General features: G+C 71.6%; 8 protein-coding genes across 8 annotated transcripts; 5 read left to right on the forward strand and 3 right to left on the reverse strand.

Annotated features, from left to right (window-relative positions):
* Positions 1-86: 86 nt before the first annotated feature.
* On the forward strand, positions 87-2342 carry AURANDRAFT_36157 (hypothetical protein; the record flags this gene model as incomplete). The annotated part of the gene is made up of 1 exon (XM_009034872.1): positions 87-2342. One exon carries the CDS (start codon positions 141-143, stop codon positions 2223-2225), a length of 2085 nt encoding a protein of 694 aa, XP_009033120.1.
* A 3725-nt stretch (positions 2343-6067) lies between these two features.
* On the forward strand, positions 6068-6823 carry AURANDRAFT_20568 (hypothetical protein; the record flags this gene model as incomplete). The annotated part of the gene is made up of 1 exon (XM_009034873.1): positions 6068-6823. A coding segment is annotated over one exon (756 nt), but the record flags the coding sequence as incomplete, so codon positions are not given.
* Positions 6824-8173: 1350 nt separating this feature from the next.
* AURANDRAFT_14209 (hypothetical protein) lies at positions 8174-8863 on the forward strand (the record flags this gene model as incomplete). The annotated part of the gene is made up of 1 exon (XM_009034874.1): positions 8174-8863. A coding segment is annotated over one exon (690 nt), but the record flags the coding sequence as incomplete, so codon positions are not given.
* Positions 8864-13865: 5002 nt separating this feature from the next.
* On the reverse strand, positions 13866-14690 carry AURANDRAFT_20579 (hypothetical protein; the record flags this gene model as incomplete). Its single annotated transcript, XM_009035087.1, has 1 exon — positions 13866-14690. The coding sequence occupies one exon, from the start codon at positions 14688-14690 to the stop codon at positions 13866-13868; it is 825 nt and encodes a 274-aa protein (XP_009033335.1).
* On the reverse strand, positions 14664-15305 carry AURANDRAFT_19942 (hypothetical protein; the record flags this gene model as incomplete). The annotated part of the gene is made up of 1 exon (XM_009035086.1): positions 14664-15305. A coding segment is annotated over one exon (642 nt), but the record flags the coding sequence as incomplete, so codon positions are not given.
* A 2124-nt stretch (positions 15306-17429) lies between these two features.
* Positions 17430-18724, reverse strand: GCS (hypothetical protein; the record flags this gene model as incomplete). The annotated part of the gene is made up of 2 exons (XM_009035085.1): positions 17430-18366; positions 18417-18724. The coding sequence occupies 2 exons, from the start codon at positions 18722-18724 to the stop codon at positions 17430-17432; spliced, it is 1245 nt and encodes a 414-aa protein (XP_009033333.1).
* A 657-nt stretch (positions 18725-19381) lies between these two features.
* On the forward strand, positions 19382-19825 carry AURANDRAFT_14749 (hypothetical protein; the record flags this gene model as incomplete). Its single annotated transcript, XM_009034875.1, has 1 exon — positions 19382-19825. A coding segment is annotated over one exon (444 nt), but the record flags the coding sequence as incomplete, so codon positions are not given.
* Positions 19826-19921: 96 nt separating this feature from the next.
* AURANDRAFT_70718 (hypothetical protein) lies at positions 19922-22938 on the forward strand (the record flags this gene model as incomplete). Its single annotated transcript, XM_009034876.1, has 4 exons — positions 19922-20106; positions 20195-21400; positions 21636-21780; positions 21869-22938. The coding sequence occupies 4 exons, from the start codon at positions 19922-19924 to the stop codon at positions 22898-22900; spliced, it is 2568 nt and encodes an 855-aa protein (XP_009033124.1).
* Positions 22939-24051: the final 1113 nt, after the last annotated feature.

The following is a 24051-nucleotide window of genomic DNA, read 5'->3' on the forward strand; positions in this document are numbered from 1 at the left end:
TCGCCGCGTCGGCCTCGGCCCTCGTCGCGCCGTCGGCGCGCACGAGCCCGAAGACCGTCGTGCGCATGAGCGACGCCGTCAAGGTCAGCGACGCCACGGGCCGCACGGTGGACCTCGCCAAGTACCGCAACATCGGCATCATGGCCCACATCGACGCGGGCAAGACGACGACGACGGAGCGCATCCTCTACTACACGGGCAAGTCCTACAAGATCGGCGAGGTCCACGAGGGCGGCGCGACGATGGACTGGATGGAGCAGGAGCAGGAGCGCGGCATCACGATCACGTCCGCGGCGACGACGTGCTACTGGCAGGACCACCAGGTGAACATCATCGACACGCCCGGCCACGTCGACTTCACGCTCGAGGTCGAGCGGTCGCTCCGCGTGCTCGACGGCGCCGTCGCCGTCTTCGACGGCGTCGCGGGCGTCGAGCCGCAGTCCGAGACGGTCTGGCGCCAGGCGAACAAGTACGGCGTGCCGCGCATGTGCTTCGTGAACAAGATGGACCGCATGGGCGCCGACTTCTACAACTGCGTCCAGATGATCAAGGACAACCTGGGCGCCGTGCCCGCGGTGCTCCAGGTGCCCATCGCGACGACGCCGACGCCGCCCGAGGCCGACTTCGAGGGCGTCGTCGACCTCGTCACGAACGAGGCCATCATCTGGTCCGGCGAGGAGATGGGCGCCAAGTTCGACCGCATCCCCATCGACGACGCGCCCGTGTCCGACGAGGTCAAGGAGCGCGCGGCCGAGTTCCGCGCGGAGCTCATCGAGACGGCCATCGAGCAGGACGAGGACGCCCTCATGGCCTACCTCGAGGGCGAGGAGCCCGACGTCGCCACGCTCAAGCGCTGCATCCGCGCGGGCGCGCTCTCGAACGCGTTCGTGCCCGTGCTCACGGGCACGGCGTTCAAGAACAAGGGCGTCCAGCCCCTCCTCGACGCCATCGTCGACTACATGCCCGCGCCCGACGACGTCGAGAACATCAAGGGCACGTCCCTCGACGGCGAGACGGCCATGGAGCGCGCGTCGTCCGACGCCGAGCCCTTCTCCGCGCTCGCGTTCAAGATCATGACGGACCCCTTCGTGGGCACGCTCACGTTCTGCCGCATCTACTCGGGCACGCTCGCCGCCGGCGATTCCGTCTTCAACTCCGTCAAGGGCCAGCGCGAGCGCGTCGGGCGCATGCTCCAGATGCACGCGAACGACCGCACGGAGGTCAAGACGGTGTGCGCGGGCGACATCATCGCCGTCGCGGGCCTCAAGCAGACGACGACGGGCGAGACCTTGTGCGACCGCGACAACGCCGTCATCCTCGAGAAGATGGACTTCCCCGAGCCCGTCATCTCCGTCGCCGTCGAGGCCAAGTCGAAGAAGGACCAGGACAAGATGGGCGAGGCCCTCGCGCGCCTCGCCGCCGAGGACCCGTCCTTCCGCGCCCAGTACGACGAGGAGAACGCCCAGACCGTCATCTCGGGCATGGGCGAGCTCCACCTCGAGATCATCGTCGACCGGCTCCAGCGCGAGTTCGGCGTCGAGGCCAACGTCGGCGCGCCCCAGGTGTCCTACCGCGAGGCCATCACGGCGCCCGCCGAGGTCGACTACACGCACAAGAAGCAGTCCGGCGGCAGCGGCCAGTACGCGCGCGTCAAGGTCCAGTTCTCCCCGCTCGAGGGCGACGAGAGCACGGACTTCGAGTTCTGCTCCGAGATCAAGGGCGGCGCGGTGCCCAAGGAGTACATCCCCGGCGTCCAGAAGGGCATCGAGCAGGTCCTCTCCACGGGCGTCCTCGCGGGCTACCCCGTGCTCGGCATGAAGGCGACGCTCGTCGACGGCGCGTTCCACGACGTCGACTCGAGCGTCCTCGCCTTTGAGATCGCGGGCCGCGCGTGCTGCCGCGAGGGCCTGCGCAAGGGCAAGGTGCGCCTCATGGAGCCCATGATGCAGGTCGACGTCGTCACGCCCGAGGACTACATGGGCGACATCATCGGCGACATCAACAGCCGCCGCGGCATGGTCGGCGACCTCGGCGAGCGCGGCAACACGAAGACCATCCGCGCCTCCGTGCCCCTCGCCAACATGTTCCAGTACGTGTCGTCGCTCCGCTCCATCTCCAAGGGCCGCGCGTCCTACTCGATGAAGCTCGCGTCCTACGACTTCGTCCCGCCCAACGTCGAGAAGGAGCTCATGGCGGGCTTCAAGGGCGCCGAGGAGGACGAGTAGGCGGCGCCGCCGGACCGCCGCGGCGGCGGGTGTGGCCCGTCGCCGCCCCTCTCTCGATCCCGCGAAAGCACCGCTGTCGACCCCCCTCCCCCCCCCCGAACTTAAGACATCGCACCCAGCTCGAGCGCCGAACTTTAAGACATCGCACCCAGCTCGCCGAACTTAAGACATCGCACCCAGCTCGCCTCCTGGCATGAGTAGACCACGCCGCTCCCTTACCCCCGCCTGAGGTCACAACTTGGAACCCCCAGGCGAGGGACATGAGTCTCTCCGCCAGCGCTAGCCCTGGGAGGGTCGTGGAGGCTCACCTCTGCTCCACACATGACACGCGTCCCACGCATCCAGCTCGCCTCTGCTCTCACACGACACGCGTCCCACGCACCCAGCTCGCCACACACGACACGCGCATTGAGCTCGGCATCGCGCCGCGCGCGCTCCGCCGCGGCGGGAATCGTGCCACTATCTTATGTACACACATACATATGGCAGCCGGGGGGGCCAACGTGGGGGCCGCGCGCGCCGGCTGCTAATTTCCGAGTCGTTCGTTCGAGTTGTCGATGTCGTCGTCGCCGCCGCCGCCGGCCCGCGCCGGCGGGCTCGGCGCCGCGGGGGACGCTCCGTCACAACCGCGGCGGGCGGCGATTCTCCGGAGGCGTTTTTGCACGGATGACGCGCCGCTGTTTCTCCTCGGGCCCGTCGTCCCGAGTCCGGGCAGCGCCCGGCGAACGCGGCGCTGCGCCGGCGCCCAGGGGCACGACGCGCGCTCCCCGGTCGGCCTCGCGCGCCATTTTCACCCGCGATTTCACCGGCTCCTTTTGAGTTCGCGGCCCGGCGCCGCGCGTCACGAGCTTCTGCGCCTTGCGCACGACCTGGAACCCGCCGAGGATGACATCGAGCGCGGCCATCTCGGAGAAGGAGCGGGGCAGCACTTGACCTTGCAAAACTGTGCGCTGCGGAGGCCGAAGAATACGTGGACCAACGAAAACAGCCAGGGTCAATGTTTAGGGCAGCCCGCGGAGCCAATCGGATGGCCTCGTCCGTTCGATTTCTTGACAAGTACAGCATTGGCCGCCAGTCACTGGTCGCGTCAACCAAACGTAAGAGTAACGTAAGAGAGGTCAAACACACGAGCCCTTTCACACCAAAACTTCGGTCCGTTTCGCGGAATGCGCGCCCAAATTTAAAGCGAGGCTTGTCTCGTACCCGGGCCGACTCGCACCCGTGGAGAAGATCCGCACACGAAAAAACGAGACAACGCCGCTGAAACCGCACCTTAGGTGCCCGCGGGCCTTGTCGAATCGCGGTGTTTCACGCGAACTTCATGAGGTTCCGCTTCTTCGGCGCGAGGTAGTTCTGCTGGCGGACCTTCTCGAGGATGCCCGCGCCCTCGGGCGCGTAGGTCGCGTTGGCGTCGAGGGGCGCGAGCGCGCCGGCGAACTTCATCGCCGCGCTCTTGCGGCGCGGCGGCCGCGCGTCGAGGCGCGCGAGGTCCGCGGCGAAGAGGGGCGCGGGCGCGGCGGCGGGCGGCGCGGCGGCGGCGGGGAGCGGCGCGGGCGCCGGCGCGAACTTCATGGCGCCCGAGCGCTGGGACTTGCGCTGGCCGCGCGCGAGCGCCTCCGCGAAGGGCACGGAGTCGGGCGCCGCCGGCGCCGCGGGCCGCGCGAAGGCCGCGCCGGAGAACTTGAAGTGGCTCCGGCGCTCGTGGGACCGCTCCGAGCGCGCGAGGCTCTCGGCGAAGGGCAGCTCCGCGTAGGAGGCGCGGCTCGCGGAGTCCGCGGACGACGGCGGCGTGCACCGCGACCGCGCGCTGCCCGGCGGCGGCTCGTAGGCGACGCGGTCGCCGGAGAAGCGCATGCCCCCGGGCCGCTCGCAGCCCGCGCGCTGCTGGCGCAGGCACTCCTCGGCGAAGGTGCGGCCGCCCGCGCCGCGCGCCGCCGGCGGCTCGTAGGCGACGCGGTCGCGGTCGCCCGAGAAGCGCATGGCCCCGGGGCGCTCGCAGCCCGCGCGCTGCTGGCGGACGTACTCCTCGGCGAAGGTCGCCGACGCGTGGCTCGCGCGGCGCGCGGCGTTGGCGCTCGCGGGCCGCGCGCGGCGCGCGGCGTTGGCGCTCGCGGGCCGGCAGCCGCCGCGGCCGCCGCCGGGCCGCGAGCCGGGCCGCGCGGACGCGGGCCGCGGGCCGGCGACGTTGGCGCGCGCGCCGGGCGAGAAGGGGCAGGCGACGGCGGCCAGCGACGGCACGGCCGGGGCGGGCTCCTCGGCCCCGTCGATGGGCGCGAGCTTCGGGGCCCGCGGCAGCTTGAGCCGCTCCTTCTTGTGCTTCGTGGCCTTGGCGGGCGCGGCGGCCGCGCGCGGCGACGCCGCGGCGACGACGGACGTCATGGGGCGGTTGGCGTTCCGGGCGTGCGGCGCAATGACGAGGGGCGACAACTTTTGCTCTGCGGCGCTGAGGGAGAGCGGCTGAACTGTCAAAGAAGGCCGATCTATATCCGTTGTGTCTTCCGGACGGTTGGGCTGCCCAAATTCCACATGGCCGCGCCGCGCTTCGCCTTCGAGGAGCTGACGGCGCCGATCAACTGGCCGCGCGTCGCGTCGACGAACGTGCGCCAGCTCCAGAAGCTCGGCGACGCGTCGGCCCTGCGCGCCTTCCTCGCGGACGTCTGCGTCGGCGACGCCGACGACGGCTTCCTCGCCTACGGCGGCGACGACCGGGGCCTCGGGCGCAAGGCGCTGCGAATGAACCAGTACGCGACGCAGTACCTGCTCTACTCGCAGCAGATCCTCGCGGCGCAGAAGGCGACGCTCGAGAAGGGGCGCGACCGGCTTCGGCGCAAGGAGCGGGCCGAGAAGCGGCGGTACCTCGCGCGCAAGGAGAAGCTGCGCATCCTCGAGGAGGAGGTCGCCAAGCAGGACCGCCTCATCGCGACGCACCAGGCCGTGCTCCAGTCCGTCAACCCGGACGTCGCGCGCCGCGTCGCGCAGGAGGCCGACGGCCGCGTCGTCGTGTTGCCGCCCGAGGACGCGCCGCGGCCCGCGCGGCGCCCGGCGACGCCCGAGTCCTACCACGACGGCTTCACGGACCCGGAGTCGTCGGCGGGCAGCGACGGCGAGCTCGTCGCGCGGCCGACGCCGTCCGCGGCGTCGCCCGCGCGCCGCCGCCGGCCGCGCGACGAGCCCGCGAGCCCGTCCTTCCGCGAGGCCGTCCAGCGGCGGCCCATGATGATGCTCAACCTGTCGCGCGGGTCCTTGGACCGCGCCTCGTCCCTCGAGCGCCTGCCCGGGTCTGTCGACCGCAGCCTCCACGCGCCCCTCGTCCCGGGCGACGAACCGGACGGTGGCGTCGCTTCGTAACGTCCATATGTAGCGTGATATCTGCATGCATTCGTCACGGTGGTCGACGGCGGCTGATTGGTGTGGCGTCAAACGCGGCGTTGCAGTCGTGTTTGAAGTCTGCCGCCTTCGAATTCTGGGCAAAGATCGAGGCCATGGGGTCCAGCGCGCGCGCCGGTTTTTTCTTCGTCTGCCTGGCCGACGCTGTGCGGTACGCAGTGTCCAATGGCACAGCAGCGCATTGCAAAAAAAACTCCGGTACCTGGTAGGTTCACGGCCTGCACGCCGGCGGCGGCGTCGACAAGTTGCAGCGGTCGCTGTCGCAGCGGCTCGCGGCGCGCCTGCCGTCGAATGAGGTCGAGCGCGCGGCGTTCTTCAAGGCGTCGGCGGCGGCCGCCGCCGTCGTGACGAGCGAGTCGCTGCTGGGCTTCCCCGGCGCGGCCGCGGCCGCGGCCCCGACGGCGGACGTCGACTACAAGCGCGTCGCCGCGGCGATCGCGGCCATCATCAAGGCCGACCCGGACAAGGGCCCGACGTTCCTGCGCCTCGCGTGGCACTCGTCGGGCACCTACAGCAAGCTCGCGGCCGACGGTGGCAGTAAGGGAGGCACGATCCGCTTCAAGGAGGAGCTCGCGCACGGCGGCAACGCGGGCCTGCCCAAGGCCGTCGCCTGGCTCGAGCCCGTGAAGAAGCAGTTCCCCGGAGCGAGCTACGCGGACATCTTCACGCTCGCGGGCTGCGTCGCGATCAAGGAGGCGAACGGCCCCGTCATCCCCTGGAGCGCGGGCCGCGTCGACGAGCCGGCGTCCGCGGTGACGCCCGACGGCCGCCTCCCCGCCGCGGACAAGGGCTCGCCCGACAAGACGGCGGCCCACCTCCGGGACGGCGTCTTCTACCGCATGGGCTTCGACGACCGCGAGATCGTCGTCCTCTCGGGCGCGCACGCGCTCGGCCGGTGCCACCCGGACGCCAGCGGCTACGACGGGCCCTGGACGCCGACGCCGAACCTCCTCACGAACTCCTACTACTCGCTCGTCCTCAACACGAAGTGGACGCCGCGCGCCTGGGACGGGCCGGCGCAGTTCGAGGACCCGAGCGGCAAGCTCATGATGCTCCCGTCGGACCTCCTCCTCCGCGACGACGCCAAGCTCCGCAAGTGGGCCGAGATCTACGCCGCGGACAACGCCAAGTTCCTCGCCGACTTTAGCGCCGCCTTCAACAAGCTCGAGGAGAACGGCTGCACGGGCCTCACGCCCGTCGACTGGGCCTGAGCGAGAAACGCGCGGCGTCCTAAGACCTAGCCCCGCGAGAGGCGGGCCGCGCGCGCGGGCGGCGCCAGGAAGCTCCAGGCGAGGACGTGGGCGATCTTGCCGTGGCCGCCGCCGCCGCCGAACTGGACCGCGCGCACGTCGACCGCGCCCGCGGCCTCGGCTAATGACCGCAGCCGCTTCAGCCGGTGCTTGCGCGAGACGAGCGTCGTGAACCAGACCGGCGCCGCGTCGGGCGCCGCGGCGGTCCACGTCTTCGAGTCGGCGACGATGGCCGCGACGAACGCGTCCTCGCCGCCGGCGCAGTGGAGCTCGTTCGACGTCCCCCCAAAGGCCAGCGCGCCGCCGCCGCCGCCGACGTGCGCCGCGTTCTTCGCCGCCGCCGCGGCCGCCTGGTCGGCCGAACCGTGGAACGGCGGGTTGCAGAGCGTGAAGGCCGCGGGCCGCTCGAGGCCCGCGAGGACGTCGAAGATGCGGTGCGGCGCGCCGGAGGTCTGGCGCACGAGGCGCACGCGCCGGCCGACGCGCGCGTTGCGATCCAGCAGCGCGCGCGCCGCGGCCAGCGAGCCGCCGTCGACGTCCGTGGCCACGAACTCGAAGCCGTAGTCGACGACGCCGACGATGGGGTAGATGGCCGACGCGCCCGTGCCGACGTCGACGCCCAGGAGCCCCGCGAGGTCGCCGGCGCCGTCGCCGCGGAGCAGGTCCGCGACGACGTGGACGTAGTCCGCGCGCGACGGCACGGGCGGCACGAGGCGGCCCGCGGGCAGCGTCGCCTCGAGGCCCGCGACGCCGTAGTCCGCCGCGAGGATGGCCGCGTTCAGGAGCAGCACGCCGCGCTCCGAGCGCCAGTCGACGGTCCGCGCGCCCGTGCGCGGATTCGTCGTCAGCGCGGACGCGAGATCCGGCAGCGCCGCGACGAGCGCGTCGAAGTCGTAGGACCCGCGGTACCGGTTCCGCGGGTGGAAGCCGGCGACGACGCGGTCCGCGTCGCCGGGCCGCGCCTTGGGCTTGGCCTGCTTGGGCCGCTTCTGCTCCGCGTCGCCGGGCGCGCGGCGCGGCGCCTCGGACGTGGCGCGCGGCGCGGCGTGCGTCGTCTCCTGCTGCTTGGGCCGCTTCTGCTTCTGCTCCGCCGGCGCCGCGAAGAACGGGTCGCCGGCGAAAAACTTGTTGCCGCGCTTCTTCGACTTGCCCATGGCGTGTCAATGGCGACGAAATGGCGGCGTGCCAAGAGGCACATAAGGCAAGCCTTTGTGGCAAAACTCACCGTGCCCTCAATTAGGCTTCAAGGACTCGTCGCGCGCGCCGGCGCGAGCCGTCGGACCCGCGCCGACACCGCCTAGAAGCAAAGCCATGCACCGGCGGCGCGGCGTCGGCGTGAAAGCCGTGAAGAAGAAGGCCCAGGAGAAGGAGAGCTACGCCTCCAAGGCCGCGGAGATGGAGGCGACGGAGGCGGCGCACGTCGGCGCGTTCCTCGCGACGTTCCGGCGGTCCCTCGAGGCCTTCGCGGCGAAGCACAAGCGCGGCATCCGCGAGGACCCGGTCTTCCGCCGGCAGTTCACGGCCATGTGCTACGAGACGGGCGTCGATCCGCTCCGGTCGTCCAAGGGCTTCTGGGCCGACGCGCTCGGCGTCGGCGACTTCTACTACGAGGTCGGCGTCAAGGTCGTCGAGTGCTGCGCGGCGACGCGGGGCGAGAACGGGGGCCTCATCGCGCTCGACGACCTCCTCGACCGCGTCGGCGACGACGCGATCTCGCGCGACGACGTCAAGCGCGCGGTCGCCAAGCTGGCGGCGCTCGGCGACGGCTTCCGCGTCATCAACGGCGACGCGATCCTCTCGGCGCCGGCGGAGTTCAGCGACGACGCCGCGCGCGCCGTCGAGGTCGCGGCCGCGCGCGGCGGCGGCGTCGACGCGGCCGCGCTCGCGGCGGGCCTCCGCGGCGGCGACGCGGACGCGCGCGCCGGCGGCGCGCTGCGCGGCCTCGTCGACGGCGGCTTCGCCTGGGTCGACGACCAGGCGCCCGCGCGGGCCTACTACTTCCCGAGCGTCTGGCTCGACGCGCGGCAGAAGCTCGCGGCGGGCTAGGGCGCGTCTTACTGCCAGGGGAACTTGAACGCCTCCTCCGCGGGCTCGTCGGCGGCCGGCTCCGGCGCCGGCGCCGCCGGCTTGCCGAAGAGCTCGAACTTCGGCAGCTCGAGCGCGGGCAGCTCGAAGCCCGCGGCCGGCGCGGCCGGCTCCGGCGCGCGCGACGCGGCCTGGCGCGCCGCGGCCGCCTGGCGCGACTCGGAGTCGTTGAGCGTCGGGTCGCCGAAGCGCTCGACGAGCTCCTCGTAGCTCAGCTCCTGGAGCTCGCGCTGCGACGGGCCGCCGCGCTCGACCTTGACGCCTTGGTACGGGTCCTTGTCGGTGAAGACGCTGTCCGTGTAGTCGTCGCCCTCGAGGGCCGATAGGCGCTTGTAGACGACGAACGGGATGCCCACGACGACGGCGGGGATGCCGAGGAAGGGCAGGAATTTCACGATGCCGCCGAGCGCCGCCTCGGCGTCGGCGAGCACGAGCGACGACTCCGCGAGCGCCGGCCGCGGCGCGCAGCGCCGCGCGCGACCCGCCGGCGCCTGGAAGGCGTCGGCGAGCGACGCCGCGAGCAACAGCGGCAGCGAGAAGCGCATGGCAATCGAGCCCCTCAAGTCGGAGCCACCACGCTGGGGGGGCAACTAGCGGCATCATAGAGTGCAACCTTTTGGTTGAGGTCAAGCCATCTGACAGGCACATCTTGAAAGCCCATCCGGCTGCCCCCTGGCCGTTGCTGCCATCTGGGAACGTCGAACAAGGTCGAACAAGAATTCAGTCCAGCCCTCGCACGATGGACGCCGAGGCCGGCGTCGCGCTCACCGAGACGGAGAAGGAGAAGACCATCGCGGACGAGCCGCCGGTGGCGACGGACGCCATCACGATCGGCTTGGCCCAGGAGCGTCCCGAGCGCGCGTTCCTCGAGAACCCAATCGCCTGGTGGGGCGACACGCCCTGGCTCCTGTGGAACAAGGAGTACGGCGGCATCCTGGGGCTCTGGACCGGCTCCGGCGAGCGGAGGCGCTCGGCGAGCTCTTCTTCGACAACCTCGCGACGCTCCTCTCCGTGACGGGCCTCATGCTCGGCTTCTTCCTCAACGTGCTCGTCGCCGGCGCGGCGAGCGGCTTCGACGACCTCTACGCGGAGGCCATCGTCTCCCGCTACACGACGCTCTACTACGAGCGCTGCATCCCCGCGCGCGGCCCGCGTCGGAATTCGAACCCTTCGTCCGACACAATGTCCCTAGGGCGTCGCCGTGGGCCTGCTCTTCGGCAACTTCTACTACGCCTACATGGCCGGGCGGCTCGCGAAGAAGGAGGGCCGCACGGACGTCCGCGCCCGCGTCCGGCGGCGGTTTCGCGCCCGGACACGCGCCCGAGAAGGTCACTCCGCCGCCCCCTCTAGGTCTGCGCGCAGCCCTACGGCATCAACACGACGGGCGCGTTCATCACGCTCGGCGCGATCAACCTCACGGCGCTCATGACGGAGCTCTACAAGGCCAAGAACCTGAACAAGGGCTTCGGCGGCGACTGGCACAGCGCGGGCCAGGACGTCGCGAACAACGCGTTCAAGATCGCCGTGTCCGCGAACTTCCTCACGGGCCTCATGGAGATGGCGGGCTGCGCGCTCGGGTCGCCGCTCCGCAAGATCCTGCCGTCGCCGGCCATGTACTCGCTCATGACGGGCGTCGGCTTCACCTACCTCGCGTTCGGGCCCATGATCCAGGTCGCGGCGGAGCCCATCGTCTGCGTCGTGCCGCTCCTCATCATCCTGGCCGGCTTCTTCGGCGGCGTCAAGTACAAGCTCGGCAACAGCGGCCTCACGATCCCCATCGCGCTCGTCGCGATCCTCACGGCGTGCATCCTCGGCTGGGCCGGCGGCTGCAAGCACAAGAACGGCGCCATCGAGATGTACAACTACGGCGACTCCTACAGCGAGATGTGGTTCGGCGCCGTCGACGGCCACGGCCCGGGCAACGCCGGGACCCGGTCCATGTTCGGCGACACGTGGCAGTACTCGACGTGCACGGGCACGTCGAAGCACGACGCCAAGTACGCGTACCGCACCTACGCGGGCGACATCTCCTCCTTCGGCAGCGGCATCTTCACGGACCTGTCGTCCATGAACTGGAACCGCATGAAGTACTACTTCGGCATCATCATCGTCGTCGGCGTCGTCGGCTTCTCCGCGTCGCTCGCGTGCGTCGAGTCCGCGTCCGCCGCGGGCGACGACTACCCCATGACGGAGACGCTGATCATCGACGGCGTCGGCACGTGCCTCGGCGCGTGCTTCGGCTCCTTCTTCGGCACGACGGTCTACATCGGCCACCCGATCCACAAGTCGCTCGGCGCGCGGCGCGGCTACTCCGCGATCAACGGCATGCTCTACTTCGTCCTGCTCTGGAGCGGGCTGTTCGCGTCGCTCTACAAGGTCATCCCGGGCTGCGCGCCGGGCGCGCTCCTCATCTTCGTCGGGCTCGTCATGTGCCAGCAGGCCGTCGAGGACAACCCGCCGCGCTACTACCCGGCGATCTTCTTCGGCCTCTTCCCCTGCCTCTGCAACTGGGCCAAGCTCTACATCGACCCGGGCGTGCCGTGGAACGGCTCGGCGCCGACGTACAAGACGAGCAACGACGACTTCTTCCAGACCGTGCACGCGGACATGAAGCCGGGCGGGCCCGACGCGTGGTGGAACTCGATGGACGCGGGCAACTGGGGCTCCGTCGGCATGGGCATCAAGATGATGGGCCAGGGCGGCGGCGAGTGGTTCACGCTCGTCTTCACGGCCATCTTCTGCTACTGCATCGACCGCAAGTTCAAGGAGGGCGCGATCCTCTGCGCGATCACGACGGTCTTCCAGGGCCTCACGGCCATCCCCACCATGTACAACCGCGACTCGAGCATGTACTACGGCGGCGGGGGCACGGGCACGGGCAAGATGGGCCCGGAGAAGGCGGGCCTCTACCCGAAGATCAGCGACGACACGAACTTCTCGTGGATGTGGGCGACGGCGTTCGCCATGGGCACGGCGTTCTTCCTCGTCCACCTGGCCATGCAGAAGGCGGGCCTCCTCGACCCGCCCATCGACATCGACCACGTCGCGCGCAAGAAGACCGTCGCCTAGGTTGGCGCCTCCGCGACTCCCCCGAGGGTGACCCACGTCGCGACCCGCGACCGCGCGCCGTCCGAACAGCGGCTGCGCCCCTCGTTTCTCCCGCTCCCCGACCCTTGATATGTGTGCAATACCGGGTGAGCGATTCCGAATGGCGCAACGTTTGAGGTTGAAGCCCAGGAAGCGGCGTTTCACAGATCCCGCCGGCGGGATATGTTATCCCAGTTACAGCCCCGCGAGCGCCGCCTCGACGTTTGCCACCGTCGTCTTCTCGCCGAAGTAGAGGCCCGTCGCCGCGGGCGCGCGCGCGTGGCCCGCGGCGACCTGGGGCCCGTTGATGAGGCCGACGGCCGACTCGTGCCAGCCCGCGTCGAAGGCCCCCGTCGCGTCCTCGACGAGGCACACGCGGAAGAGGCGGTCGCAGGCCTGGACGGCCGTCGCCATGACGCAGACGTTCGTGAGCACGCCGCAGAGCAGGATCCGCGTGACGCCGCGGCGCCGGAGGCGCGCCTCGAGGTCCGTCGACGCGAAGGCGCCGAAGGTCCACTTGTCGACGACGATCTCGCCCGGCCGCGCGGCGACGGCGGCGTCGAGCGCGTAGCCCGCGTCGCCGGAGCCCACGAGGTCCCGGTGGATCCGCGCGCCGTAGCGGTGGCTCCGCGAGTGTGCGACCGTCAGGCCGCCCCGGCGCGCGGCCGCGAGGAGCCGCGCGGCGTTGTCCCGGGCCGCGTGCGCGTGCGCGAGCGTCCTTTCGTCGTAGTGCTTCGCCACGCGCCCGCGGTCGGCGTCGAGGAAGTCGACCTGGAGGTCGATGCAGACGACGGCCGTGTCGCGGCGGGACACGTGGAAGCAGCGGCCGCCGCCGCAGGGGATGGCGACGTCGCCGAGCTCCGCGCCGGGCGCCGCGGCCGCCGTCGCGCGCCGCTCCATGGCCCGGGCCTCGAGCGTCGCCTCGAGGCGTCGCGCGGCCGCGGCGGCGAGGACGCCCGCCGCGAAGGCCGCGAGGGTCCGGCCGCGGCCCCGCGCGACGAAGGGCACGAGGCACGCCGCCGCCGCGGCGGGCGCGAGCGCGCGGAGGCACGCCGCCGCGTCCCGGGGCGGCGGCGCCGCCGCGTCGAGCAAGGGAGCCGCGTCGAGGCCGACTTTCCGGAGGAGCGCGGCCGCGCGCGCCTCGGGGAGCGCGCCGGAGAGCCGCGGCGCCGCGCCGCCGAGCGTCGCGCGCGCGCGGCGCTTCGCGGCGTCGTCGGCCGGCGCGCCGAGCAGGCCCCGGTCGCGCGCGAGCGCCACGCCCGACGCGAAGTCCGTCGGCCCGCCCGCCGTCGGCGTCGCCACGAAGCTCGGCGGCGCGCGCACCGCCGAGACGACCGCGAGCACGGAGCAGCGCGCGACGTCGCCGAGGCATTCGCGCGCGAAGGCCCGGACGACGCCGCTCGTCTCGGCGGCCTCGAGGTCGAGCGTCACGGCGTCCGGCGCCATGGCCAGGTACCGCGGCTCGCCCAGGAGCGCGGCCACGCAGGCCTCGCCGTCGACGAGGTAGAGCTCGTAGACGTTGGCGTCCGCCGGGTCGCCCGTGACGACGCAGCACGGGTTCGGGTCGTTGCCGTGCTCGCGGCAGCCGGGCTCCTTCGTGTCGAGGTAGGACTTGACGCAGCGCACGAGGCCCGAGCCGAGGTGCACCGCCGGCGCGCCGGGCGCGTCCAGGTTCTTGCGCAGCGGGAAACCCTCCTGGAGCGTCCCGGAGACGGCCAGGACGACGCGCATGGCGCAAGCACAGGGATGATGAGGCAGGTCGATGAGGAGCGAGAGTCCGGTTCCCCCGTGGGTCTCGGCTAGGCCCGGGCTAGCAGTAAGCCTTTTTTGTTTACGCGGCCGCGGCGAGCGCCGCGGCGACGTCGCCGGCCGTCGCGGTCCAGCCGACGATGCCGCCCTGGGCGACGACCATGTCGAGCGTCGCTCGCTTGAAGGCCGGGAAGTAGGACTCCGTCGCGTCCTCGACGAGGAGGCAGTCGAAGCCGCGGTCGTTGGCCTCGCGGAGCGTGGACTGGACGCAGACCTCCGTCGTGACGCCCGTGACGACGAGGTGCGTGACGCCGGCCGCGCGGAGGTCCCGCTCGAGCGTCGTGCCGTAGAAGGCGCCCTTGCCGGGCTTGTGGACGACGAGCTCGCCCGCCGCCGGCGCGAGCTCCGGGACGACGGCGTTGCCCGGCTCGCCGCGGACGAGCACGCGGCCCCGCGACGCGTCGAGGGTCTCGCCGATGGCTTCGCAGCGCCGCTTCTTCGACGGCGGGCAGTCGCCGAGGTCCGCGGCGTGGGCCTCGAGCGTGTGCGCGACGAAGAGGCCCCGGGCCCGCGCGGCCTCGAGCACGCGCGCGGCCGCGGGCACGGCCGACCGGAGCGGCGCGACGTCGTTGCCGAGCGACGCGCCGAAGCCCTCCGGGTCGAGGAAGTCGCGCTGCCAGTCGATCATGAGCACGCCGAGCGCGCGCGCCGACGGCCACGCGAACGCGAAGGGCTTCGCGCGGGCGACCGCGCCGCCGCCGGGCCCCGGCGGCGCGGCCGCGAGGACCCGCGGCGCGGGCGGCGGCCACGTCGGCGCGCCGCCCCGCGGCGCCGCGCGCGGCAGGGCGTCGAGCGCCGCGACGACGGCGTCCGCGGCCGCGACGGCGCCGAAGACGCCGTGCTGCATCGTCACCATCTTGAGCGCCGCCGCGTGGTTCCCCGCGTCCGTCGCGCCCGTGCCGTCGGCGACGATGCAGCACTCGTAGCCCCGGTCGTTGGCCTCGCGCATCGTCGTGTGCACGCAGACGTCCGTCGTGATGCCGCCGAGGACGAGCTTCGTCACGCCGCAGGTCCTCAGCACCATGTCGAGGTCCGTCGCGTGGAACGAGCCCTTGCCGCACTTGTCGATGACGTCCTCGTGGGCCAGCGGCGCGAGGTCGTCGATGAGCTCCCAGCCCGGCGCGCCGCGCACGAGCACGCGGCCGCAGGGGCCGGGCGAGCCGATGCCCGCGCCGATCTGCTCGCTCCGCCAGCGCTTGTTCGCCGGCAGGTCCGCGAGCGACGGCCGGTGGCCCTCGCGCGTGTGGAGCACGCGCACGCCGGCGTGTCGCGCGGCCGCGAGCACGCGCTTGAGGGGCTCGATGGGCGCGCGCGTCGCGGAGATGTCGTAGCCCATCTGGTCCACGTAGCCGCCGTGGCCGCAGAAGTCGACCTGCATGTCGATGAGGATCAAGGCCGTGTCCGAGGCGCTCAGGGCGCCGCCGGCGTAGGGGAAGGTGTAGGGCTGGGCGGTGACGCTCATGGTGTCTTTGCGGCAGCGCGAGTGGTGAAATCCAGCCTGGACGGAGCGCCAACATTAATCCCGCCGGGCTAAAAACTATCAAAAGCAACACCTCAGGAGCTGCAGCTGGGGCCGCTCTCAGGATTTTGCGAGGACAGCTCATCCGCGCGTACCGGACGACGGACAACGTCCTGCACGTATACGAGGGTCGAGGCCACACGCACCCGCCCGCGGACGTGCGGCTGACGCACCGTCAATCAGGCCTCGCGCCCCAGGTCAATGCCGCCGCTGGGCAGGAAGGTCTCGCGCGCCGCCTGGGTCGGGGACCGCGCCCTGGAACGCAAGGACTCCCTCGCGGGGCCCCTGAACACGCAGGAGTAGCTCGTCAAGCCGGCGGCGGCGTTCCTCGAGAACGCGTCGGAGACGCCGTCGAGCCTCTGCGGCGTCCTGGCCATGCCGCCGTAGGGCAGGAAGGTCTCGCGCGCCGCCTGGGTCGGGAACCACGCCCTGGAACGCAAGGATTCCCTCGCGGGGGCCCAGAACACGCAGGAGTAGCTCGTCAAGCCGGCGGCGGCGTTCCTCGAGAACGCGTCGGAGACGCCGTCGAGCCTCTGCGGCGTCCTGGCCATGCCGCCGTAGGGCAGGAAGGTCTCGCGCGCCGCCTGGGTCGGGGACCACGCCCTGGAACGCAAGGATTCCCTCGCGGGGGCCCAGAACACGCAGGAGTAGCTCGTCAAGCCGGCGGCGGCGTTCCTCGAGAACGCGTCGGAGACGCCGTCGAGCCTCTGCGGCGTCCTGGCCATGCCGCCGCTGGGCAGGAAGGTCTCGCGCGCCGCCTGGGTCGGGGACCACGCCCTGGAACGCAAGGATTCCCTCGCGGGGCCCCTGAACACGCAGGAGTAGCTCGTCAAGCCGGCGGCGGCGTTCCTCGAGAACGCGTCGGAGACGCCGTCGAGCCTCTGCGGCGTCCTGTTCTTGAACATCTTTTTGTGCTTATCCAGCGCCATCAAGACGTGCGACTTGCAGCGGCCGTCGATCGGCGGCAGATTCGGCGTGGCCTGGTATGTGTCGGGTTTTTGGCCAGTCAAGCGCAGGTGGACCAGCGACGATGCCATCGCACCCACAAAATCCTGTGGCGAGCTGGCCTCTCGGACAAATGCCACAAAATCCTCCAGCGGGCCTTTGCGCAGGAGCTGCATCGTTGCGATTATTGAAGCAATTACACGCGATGGACGCGCTCCGAGCGTGGCCGAGTCCGCAGTGGTGAAGGTGTCTCTCTGCAGTAGGTGATTGCGTGGGACGGGTTCTTCGGGCCATTGAGGCGGATTCAGCACATTTCCTACTGCAGCGGCCGACGCCGTGAAGTCGGCGTTCCGGGCCTCCATGGGGACGACGAAACGGCCGAGATCGGCACCGCGGGGTGGCCCTCCACCGCTGGAGATGTACTCGATCCCACCGGACACATACTGGGGACGGGGCTCGGGCGGTGGTGTCGGCCCAGACCGCGTTTCTGGACGTGGGGGCCGCTCGGGCTGCCGCGCCACGTTTCTATGCGCGAGTTGGCGGTCGATGTTTTCGACGTCGATGGCCGAGCGGATCAAATGGGACGCCCGCGGTACATAGACGAACGATTCCCGATGCTCCGTGCGCTCGAACACGGTCGAAAAGGGTGCGGGGGACGCCGAAAACCCTCTTCCGACCCCTTGGGACGCCCCGCGCGCGATGCGACGCAATCCTCGGGAGTGACATCCCGCGGGGAATGTGTCCGCGACAGGGTTCCGGTCCTCGCAGCCGCGGGGATCGTTGCGCAACTCTGCGCCTGCGTCGAGCTACGGGCTGGAGAAGACGAGAACTTCGTCCATCGACGCTGCAAAAGGGCTGCTCGCAGCCTGATTGTTTGAGTTGCTTTTTCGAGGAATCGGTCGAGTTGCTTTTTTTAGTTTTTAGCCCGGCGGGATTGGTGCAAATAAACTTGTTATCGTGTTGACGAGATGTTGACGAAGTCAAACAGGACCTCAAAGCGTGATCCTGCGCGATCCCGCACTCACTCAGGTGAAGCCAGTTAGTGCAAGAGGGACGGGCCCGGCGCCGGTCGTGGGTCTCGGGGCCGCCCGTCGTGCGTTCCGGGCGCGTTTTGTCGCGCGCCTACTCGGGCACGCGGTAGTAGTTGGGCTCGACGAAGGGCATCGGGGCGACCTGGGAGGGGATCTTCTTGCCGCGGATGTCGAAGGTGACGTCCGTGCCCTTCTTGGCGAGGGCCGTCTCGACGAAGCCCATGGCGATGGGCTTGCCGAGGACCGGGCTCACGGTGCCGGACGTGACGACGCCGACCTGCGTCTCGCCCGCGGCGTCGAAGATGGCCGTGCCCTCGCGCGCGGGCTTGGCGTGGCCCATGAAGCCGACGCGCTTGCGCGCGAACTTCTTCGGCGAGCCGTTGGCGTTGAGGTAGTGCTCCATGCCGAGCGTGCCCTGGTCGACGCGGCGGCGCGAGCCCTTGGGGCCGATGGTCCAGAGGAGCGTGCCCTCGATGGGGTTCACGGACGTGTCGAGGTCGTGGCCGTAGAGGCAGAGGCCCGCCTCGAGGCGCAGCGAGTCGCGCGCGCCGAGGCCGCAGGGCTCGCAGCCCTCGGAGCCGAGGAGCAGCTCCGCGACGGCGACGCCGTTCGCCGGGTCCGCGACGGCGATCTCGAAGCCGTCCTCGCCCGTGTAGCCGCAGCGCGTCACGCGGCAGGCGTAGCCGCCCACGGACGTGTCGACGCCCGTCATGAACGCGAAGCGCGTCATGTCGAAGCCGTCGGGGAGCAGCGGCAGGAGCACGCCCGGCGCGCCGGCGCCCTGGAGGGCCACGAGCGTCGCGTCGTCGCCCTGGTAGTGCATCTGCACGTCCATGCCCGAGGCGTCGAGGAGGGCCTGGAGGTGGGCCATGTCGCCGACCTTGCACGCGCCGTTGACGACCATGTAGACGTAGTCGCCGGCGTTCGCGAGCACGCAGTCGTCGAGGATGCCGCCCTCGGCGTTCGTGAGCAGCGTGAGGCGGCCCTCGCCGTCGCCGAGGCCCGCGACGTCGCCGACGACGGCCGTCCTGCGGAGGGGTTTGCGTCGGACGCGCGGCGGCGGCCGCGGCGGCGCGACGCGGCGCGCGAGGCGGGACGCGGGCGGACGCGCTCGAGGAACTTGGCGCGGTCCGCGCCCGTCCACTTGATCTGGCCCATGTGGGACACGTCGAAGAGCGACGACTTGCCCGGCGACCGGCAGTGCATGTGCTCCTTGAGGACGCCGATCCCCGCGTACTGCACCGGCAGCTCGTAGCCCGCGAAGGGCACCATCTTGCCGCCGCGCTCGAGGTGCAGGTCGTAGAGCATGGTCTTCAGGAGCGCATCGGAGCTGAAGGCGCGGCGCCCGAGGGCGCGCTGGCTCGCGGCCGCAAAAGCACTAGCCATGCTGCTGGTGCGTGTCAGCTCAATCTCCACAGGATTTGCCGTGAGTTGTTGCACTTCTGAAATTCAGGTGAAAGCGGGCAGCCTCCTCGAATCATTCCGACGCCGTCGTTCTTGCTCGACGCCCACACGATGAGCGCCTGGTCCAAGCCGCCGTCCGTCGTCTCCGTGGAGAGCAAGCTGCGGTCCTTCTGCGCCTACGCGCTGGGGAAGATCGACGCGGCCGCGCCGTCGCTGTCCGACGGCAAGGACGACTACGCCGAGCTCTGCCAGTTCTGCGCGGGCATGTCGCGGAGCCTCAAGGCGACGGCCGCCGGCGCGTCGAAGCAGCTCCAGCGCGACGTCGCCGACGCGCTCGCGGCCGCCTGGGATCTCCGGGAGGAGAAGCCGGGCCCGGACCTCGAGGCCGGCGGCGTCGCCGCCGTGCGGCGGGCCGTCGCCGGCCTCCTCGCGTCGGACGTCCTCGGCGCGCCGCCGCCCGCGCCGCCGCCGGCGGCCGCGCCGGCCAAGGGCAACAAGGGGCCGAGCCTCGACGGCATGGACGTCGCCGCGGCCGTGCGCCACCTCTGGGAGCGCGTCGACGCGGGCCGCCGCGTCGAGCGGGGGGACGGGGGCTTCGAGCTCGCGCTCCAGCACCGCGGCGTCCGCGACGACGGCGCGGACCCCTGCGACTCGCCGCTCTTCGCGAGCTGCGACAAAAATCACGCGTTCTGGAAGTCGCCGGTCACGAAGGCCTTCGTGGCGTTGCTCGACAACTACGAGCGCGAGACGGGCAAGGCCGAGGTCTTCACGCGGACCGAGAAGCGGGAGATGGACGAGTTCCTAGACCTCCTGGTCGCGACGCCCCACATGCGCTTCGTCTTGGAGTACCTGCAGCGCCACGGCAGGGACGCGCGCGCGAAGAAGCTGCGGAGCGCCCTCGACCTGAAACACCTCCTCTTCGACCTCTGGTTCGCGCCCTACCGGCGCTTCAAGCCCAACGACAGCTCGGGCTTCGAACACGTCTTCGTCGGCGAGGAGAGCCGGGGCGCCATCACGGGCCTCCACAACTGGGTCCAGTTCTATCTGGAGGAGAAAAAGGGCAACGTCAACTACCTGGGCTGGACGGGGCGCCAGGACCGCCACGCGGACGACGACGTCCACGTGGTCACGGTCAAGTTCTCCTGGGCCGACGACGACCCCGAGCTCGAGGTCAAGCCCATGTCGACGATGCTCTGCGGGTCCACCGTCGAGTTCGAGTTCGCGGCTTTGACGCTCGCGTTCCTCGCGGGCGACCAAAACGGCGACACGAAGCTCGCGCTCGGCGACGAGCAGCTCCGCATCGTCTGCCACGCGATGCGCTCCAAGTTCGGCGCGCACGTCGGCTCGGCCTACTTCGAGCTCGCGTAAGGAGCGGGTGTGTGGCGTCAAATTGAACTTTCAACTTTCTGGAGGAAGCTCCTTGTGGAGTTGGGCCTCGAGGCCGCCTCGTAGGGAGATGGCCTACCGCTTCGCGTCCATCGCCGCCTGCGCGGCGTCGACGGCCCTGAGGAGCCGCTGCCTCGAGGCGAAGGACGACAGCGGCGACGACGGCCGGTTCACTGTGTTCCTCGACATCGACGGCGTGCTCAACAGCGCGAAGACGCGCGCCGAGGGCGACGCGGCGTTCCCCGACGCGGACACGCCCGCGCGCCACGCGCCGGACCCGGCCATGGTCGCGCGGCTCGCGCGCGCGATCCGCGACGGCGAGCGGCGGACGGGCCGCGGCTGCCGCCTCGTGCTCAGCAGCACGTGGCGCCTCCGGGGCGACGCGCTCGAGGCCGCCGAGGCGGCGCTCGGGCGCGCGGGGCTCGGCGTCGACGCCGTGACGCCGGACTACAGCGCCGCGGGCACGGAGAATTTGATCGACGGCCTCTTCAACGCGATGGACACGCCGAACAACGTCGTGCCCAACGAGGCCGCGGGCGACCGCGTCGACGAGATCTTCAGCGTCGTGAACCGCCTGGGCCTGCGAAAGCGCGGCGGCGTCTGGATCGTCGTCGACGACCTCAACCTCCCCTGGCGGAACCCGCGGCTGCCCCGGGACCGCTTCGTGCGGACGAACGACGCGTTGGGGTTCACGGACGACAAGGCCGACGAGGCCGTCGCGAAGCTCGTCTGCCTGCACACGGGCGAGCCCTGGGAGGGCTGCGAGACCTGGGACGCGAAATGGGCGCGGAGCTGGGACGCCGCGTGGGCCCTCATCGACAACGGCCGCGGCGGCGACGCCGTCGACGACGAGGTCCCCGGCTTCGCGGTGCCGCGGCGGCGGCTCGTGCGCTTCGGAGGCGACGGCGCCGACTTCAAACGGTCCTACAGGGAGCTCCGCGAGGTCGGCCGCGGCGGCTACGGCCGCGTGTCCGTGGCGACGCACGCGGTGACGATGCAGCGGCGCGCCGTGAAGCGCATGACCGCGCGGCACCCGCGCGCGCACTTCTGGCTCCGCGCGCCGGCGGGCGCCGCGGCCTGGGACGCGGCCTGGGCGCTCGTGGACAACGAGGACCCGGACGACGGCTGGGACGCCTACCTGGGGTTCCTGGACAACGGCCGCGGCGGGCTCCGGCCCGAGCCGCCGCGGCCGGCGAAGCCGCCGGCGACGGTGCCCGCGGAGGTCGCGGCGCTCGTGGAGCTGGACCACCCCCACGTCGTCAAGCTCCACGAGTACTACGTCGCCGACGACGGCGAGCGATCATCTGTGTGGAAATCAACCAGTGGAACGCCCTGTCCAGCAAAAACTTCAAACCTCTCTATCTCGATCAAATCGAAGTCGATTCGGCTGATTTTTGGACGAATCGATCGCTCTCGTCGAGTTCTCGAAGCACAGCCGAAGATCTTGCGTCGAAACTGTCGCATTCATTCACATTGAAGTCGGGTTGAAGATTTGATTTCCACGCAGGCTCATCCTCGTCATGGAGTACCTCGGCGGCGGCACGCTCCTCGAGCGCGTCGCCGCGTCCGGCGGCGGCATGGACGGCGCGGCCGCGGCGTCCGCGCTCAAGGCCATGCTCAGCGCCGTCGTCTGCTGCCACGCGCGGGGCCTCGTCCGCGGCGGCGTCCCGGGGCCGCGGCGACGGTCGAGAGCGTTCGACCGGGGGAACGACGGCGCGTCGCCACCGCCGCGCGCGGTAGGTCCACGGCGACCTCAAGCCGGACAACTTCTGCTACGACGACGACGTCGTCAAGCTCATCGACTTTGGCATGAGCAAGGACGTCGAGGCCGAGGCGCTCGAGACGCTGCAGGCCGGGTCGCTCGCGTACACGGCGCCGGAGACCTTCGACGCGGGCTACGGCGCGCCGTCGGACGTCTGGGCGCTCGGGTGCATGTTCTTCCAGATGGTCACGGGCGAGCTGCTCATCGAGGGCCTCTGCGGCGGCGAGGTCGTGACGGCGTTCGGCGGCGTCAAGGTGACGGCCGACGACGACGCGCGCCGCGCGGTCTGCGACGCCGCGGCGATCGCGCGGCGCCTCGAGGCCAAGGCGCGGCCGAAGCTCGACGCCGCGGGCTTCGACCTGCTGGCGCGCATGCTCGCGCCGGACCCGGAGCGGCGCGCGACGGCGGCGGCGGCGCTCGCGCACCCGTGGGTCCGCCGCGGCGCGCGGACCGCGGCCGCGGACGCGCTCGACGGCGACCTCGTGCCGAAGCTGCGGCGCTTCGCGGCGCTGCCCGCGCTCCTGCGCACGGCCGTGCTCATCGAGGCCCACGCGGCCGTGCGCGAGGAGGCGACGCACCGCGAGGCGGCGACGTTCGAGGCCGTCGACGCGGACGCGGACGGCGTGCTCGACGCCGACGACCTCCGCCGGGCCCTCGCGGGGCGCGGGGTCGCCGCGCCCGACGACCTCGGCGACGTCGTCCGCGCCTGCGACGTGTCCAAGTCCGGGAACCTCACGTTGAACGAATTCACGGCCGCGACGATGAGCCCGCGGCTCTTCACGCGCGAGGACCTCAGCGACGCGGCCTTCGCGGCCATGGACGGCGACGGCGACGGCGTCATCTCGCCCGCGGACCTCGAGCGCCTCCTCAGCGACTCGCCGACGCGCGCGGCCGTCGCGCGCGCCGTCCTCGCGGAGGTCGGCGCGGACGGCGGCTGCGACCGCGCGCGCTTCGACGAGGTCGTCCGCGCCGCGAGCCTCACGGCGGGCTGGCGGCCCGCGGCGTCCTAGTTCCGTTTTGGGGGTTTGTTAAACGGCGGCTTGCTTGGCCTCGACGGGTCCGCGACGTCCTCGGACTCACGCTTGTCTCGTCTCGCCGAGCCTCAACGGCGCCGCGCGCGCGCGCAAGGGCGCCCACCTCGTCTAAACGCCTCACCTCGTTACGCGGACCATGCGGAGGTCGCCGCGGGACGCGTCCGCGGCGAGGCCCGCCCAGGCCGCCGGCGACACCGCGGTGGGCCCGCCGGCCGCGGCGACGGCGCGCACGACATCGCCGTCGACGCGCGCCGTCGCGTCGAGGCCCCGCGCGGCGAGCGCGGCGAGCGTCGCGGCCCACGTCGCGTCGTTGCGGACGGCGTTCGCGAGGTAGACGGCCGCGGCCGGGTTCGCGTCCAGCGCCCCGGCGAGGGCCCCGGCGAGCGCCGGCGCGACGGCGGCGTCGTAGACGCAGTCCGCGGCGACGACGGCGTCGAAGGCGCCCGAAGACGCGTAGAACGCGGCGGCCTCGTCCCACGCGAACTCGGCGACGGCCACGCGGCCGCCGCCCGCGAAGCCGTTGAGGTCCGCGTTGTGGCGCAGGTTCGTCACGACGCGGCCGTCGCCGTCCGTCAGCACGACGCGCGCCGCGCCCGTCGCCGCGAGCGCGAGGCCGCAGAGGCCGACGCCGGCGCCGAGCTCGAGGACCGACCGGCCGGCGAAGCGCCGCGGGTCCGCGAGGGCCCACTCCGCGAAGAGGAGCGCCGCGGGCCAGAGCCGCAGGCCCACCTCGTTGGACCGGTCGAAGGTCCGCAGCGACACGCAGCGGCCGGGCGCGACGTCGACGGTCACGTGGCCGCGGCCGTCGTCGCCGCCGGACGCCGTCGCCGCGGCCGCGAGCAGCTCGAAGACGCCGTCGTCCAGCTCCGCCTCGCCCGCGCGCTCCGCCGCGGCGACGAGGGCGCCGAAGACGCGCCGCTGGTAGTCGGCGCGCGGCGGGCAGCGCGCGAGGATGTCGTCGCCGCGCACGAGCTGCGAGAAGGCCGCCATCGTCGACGCGTCCGTGCTGCCCAAAGCCGCGAGGATCTCCTTCGCTGGCGAGCAGCGGCGGTATTCCTTGAGAGCGAGGGCGGCGGCCATTGCGTGTGGCGCGGCGGCCGAGTCCAGCTCGAGGGCAGCCAGCTCGA

This window comes from Aureococcus anophagefferens (genome assembly GCF_000186865.1).
Source record: "Aureococcus anophagefferens unplaced genomic scaffold AURANscaffold_2, whole genome shotgun sequence".
Taxonomy (NCBI): Eukaryota; class Pelagophyceae; order Pelagomonadales; family Pelagomonadaceae; genus Aureococcus; species Aureococcus anophagefferens.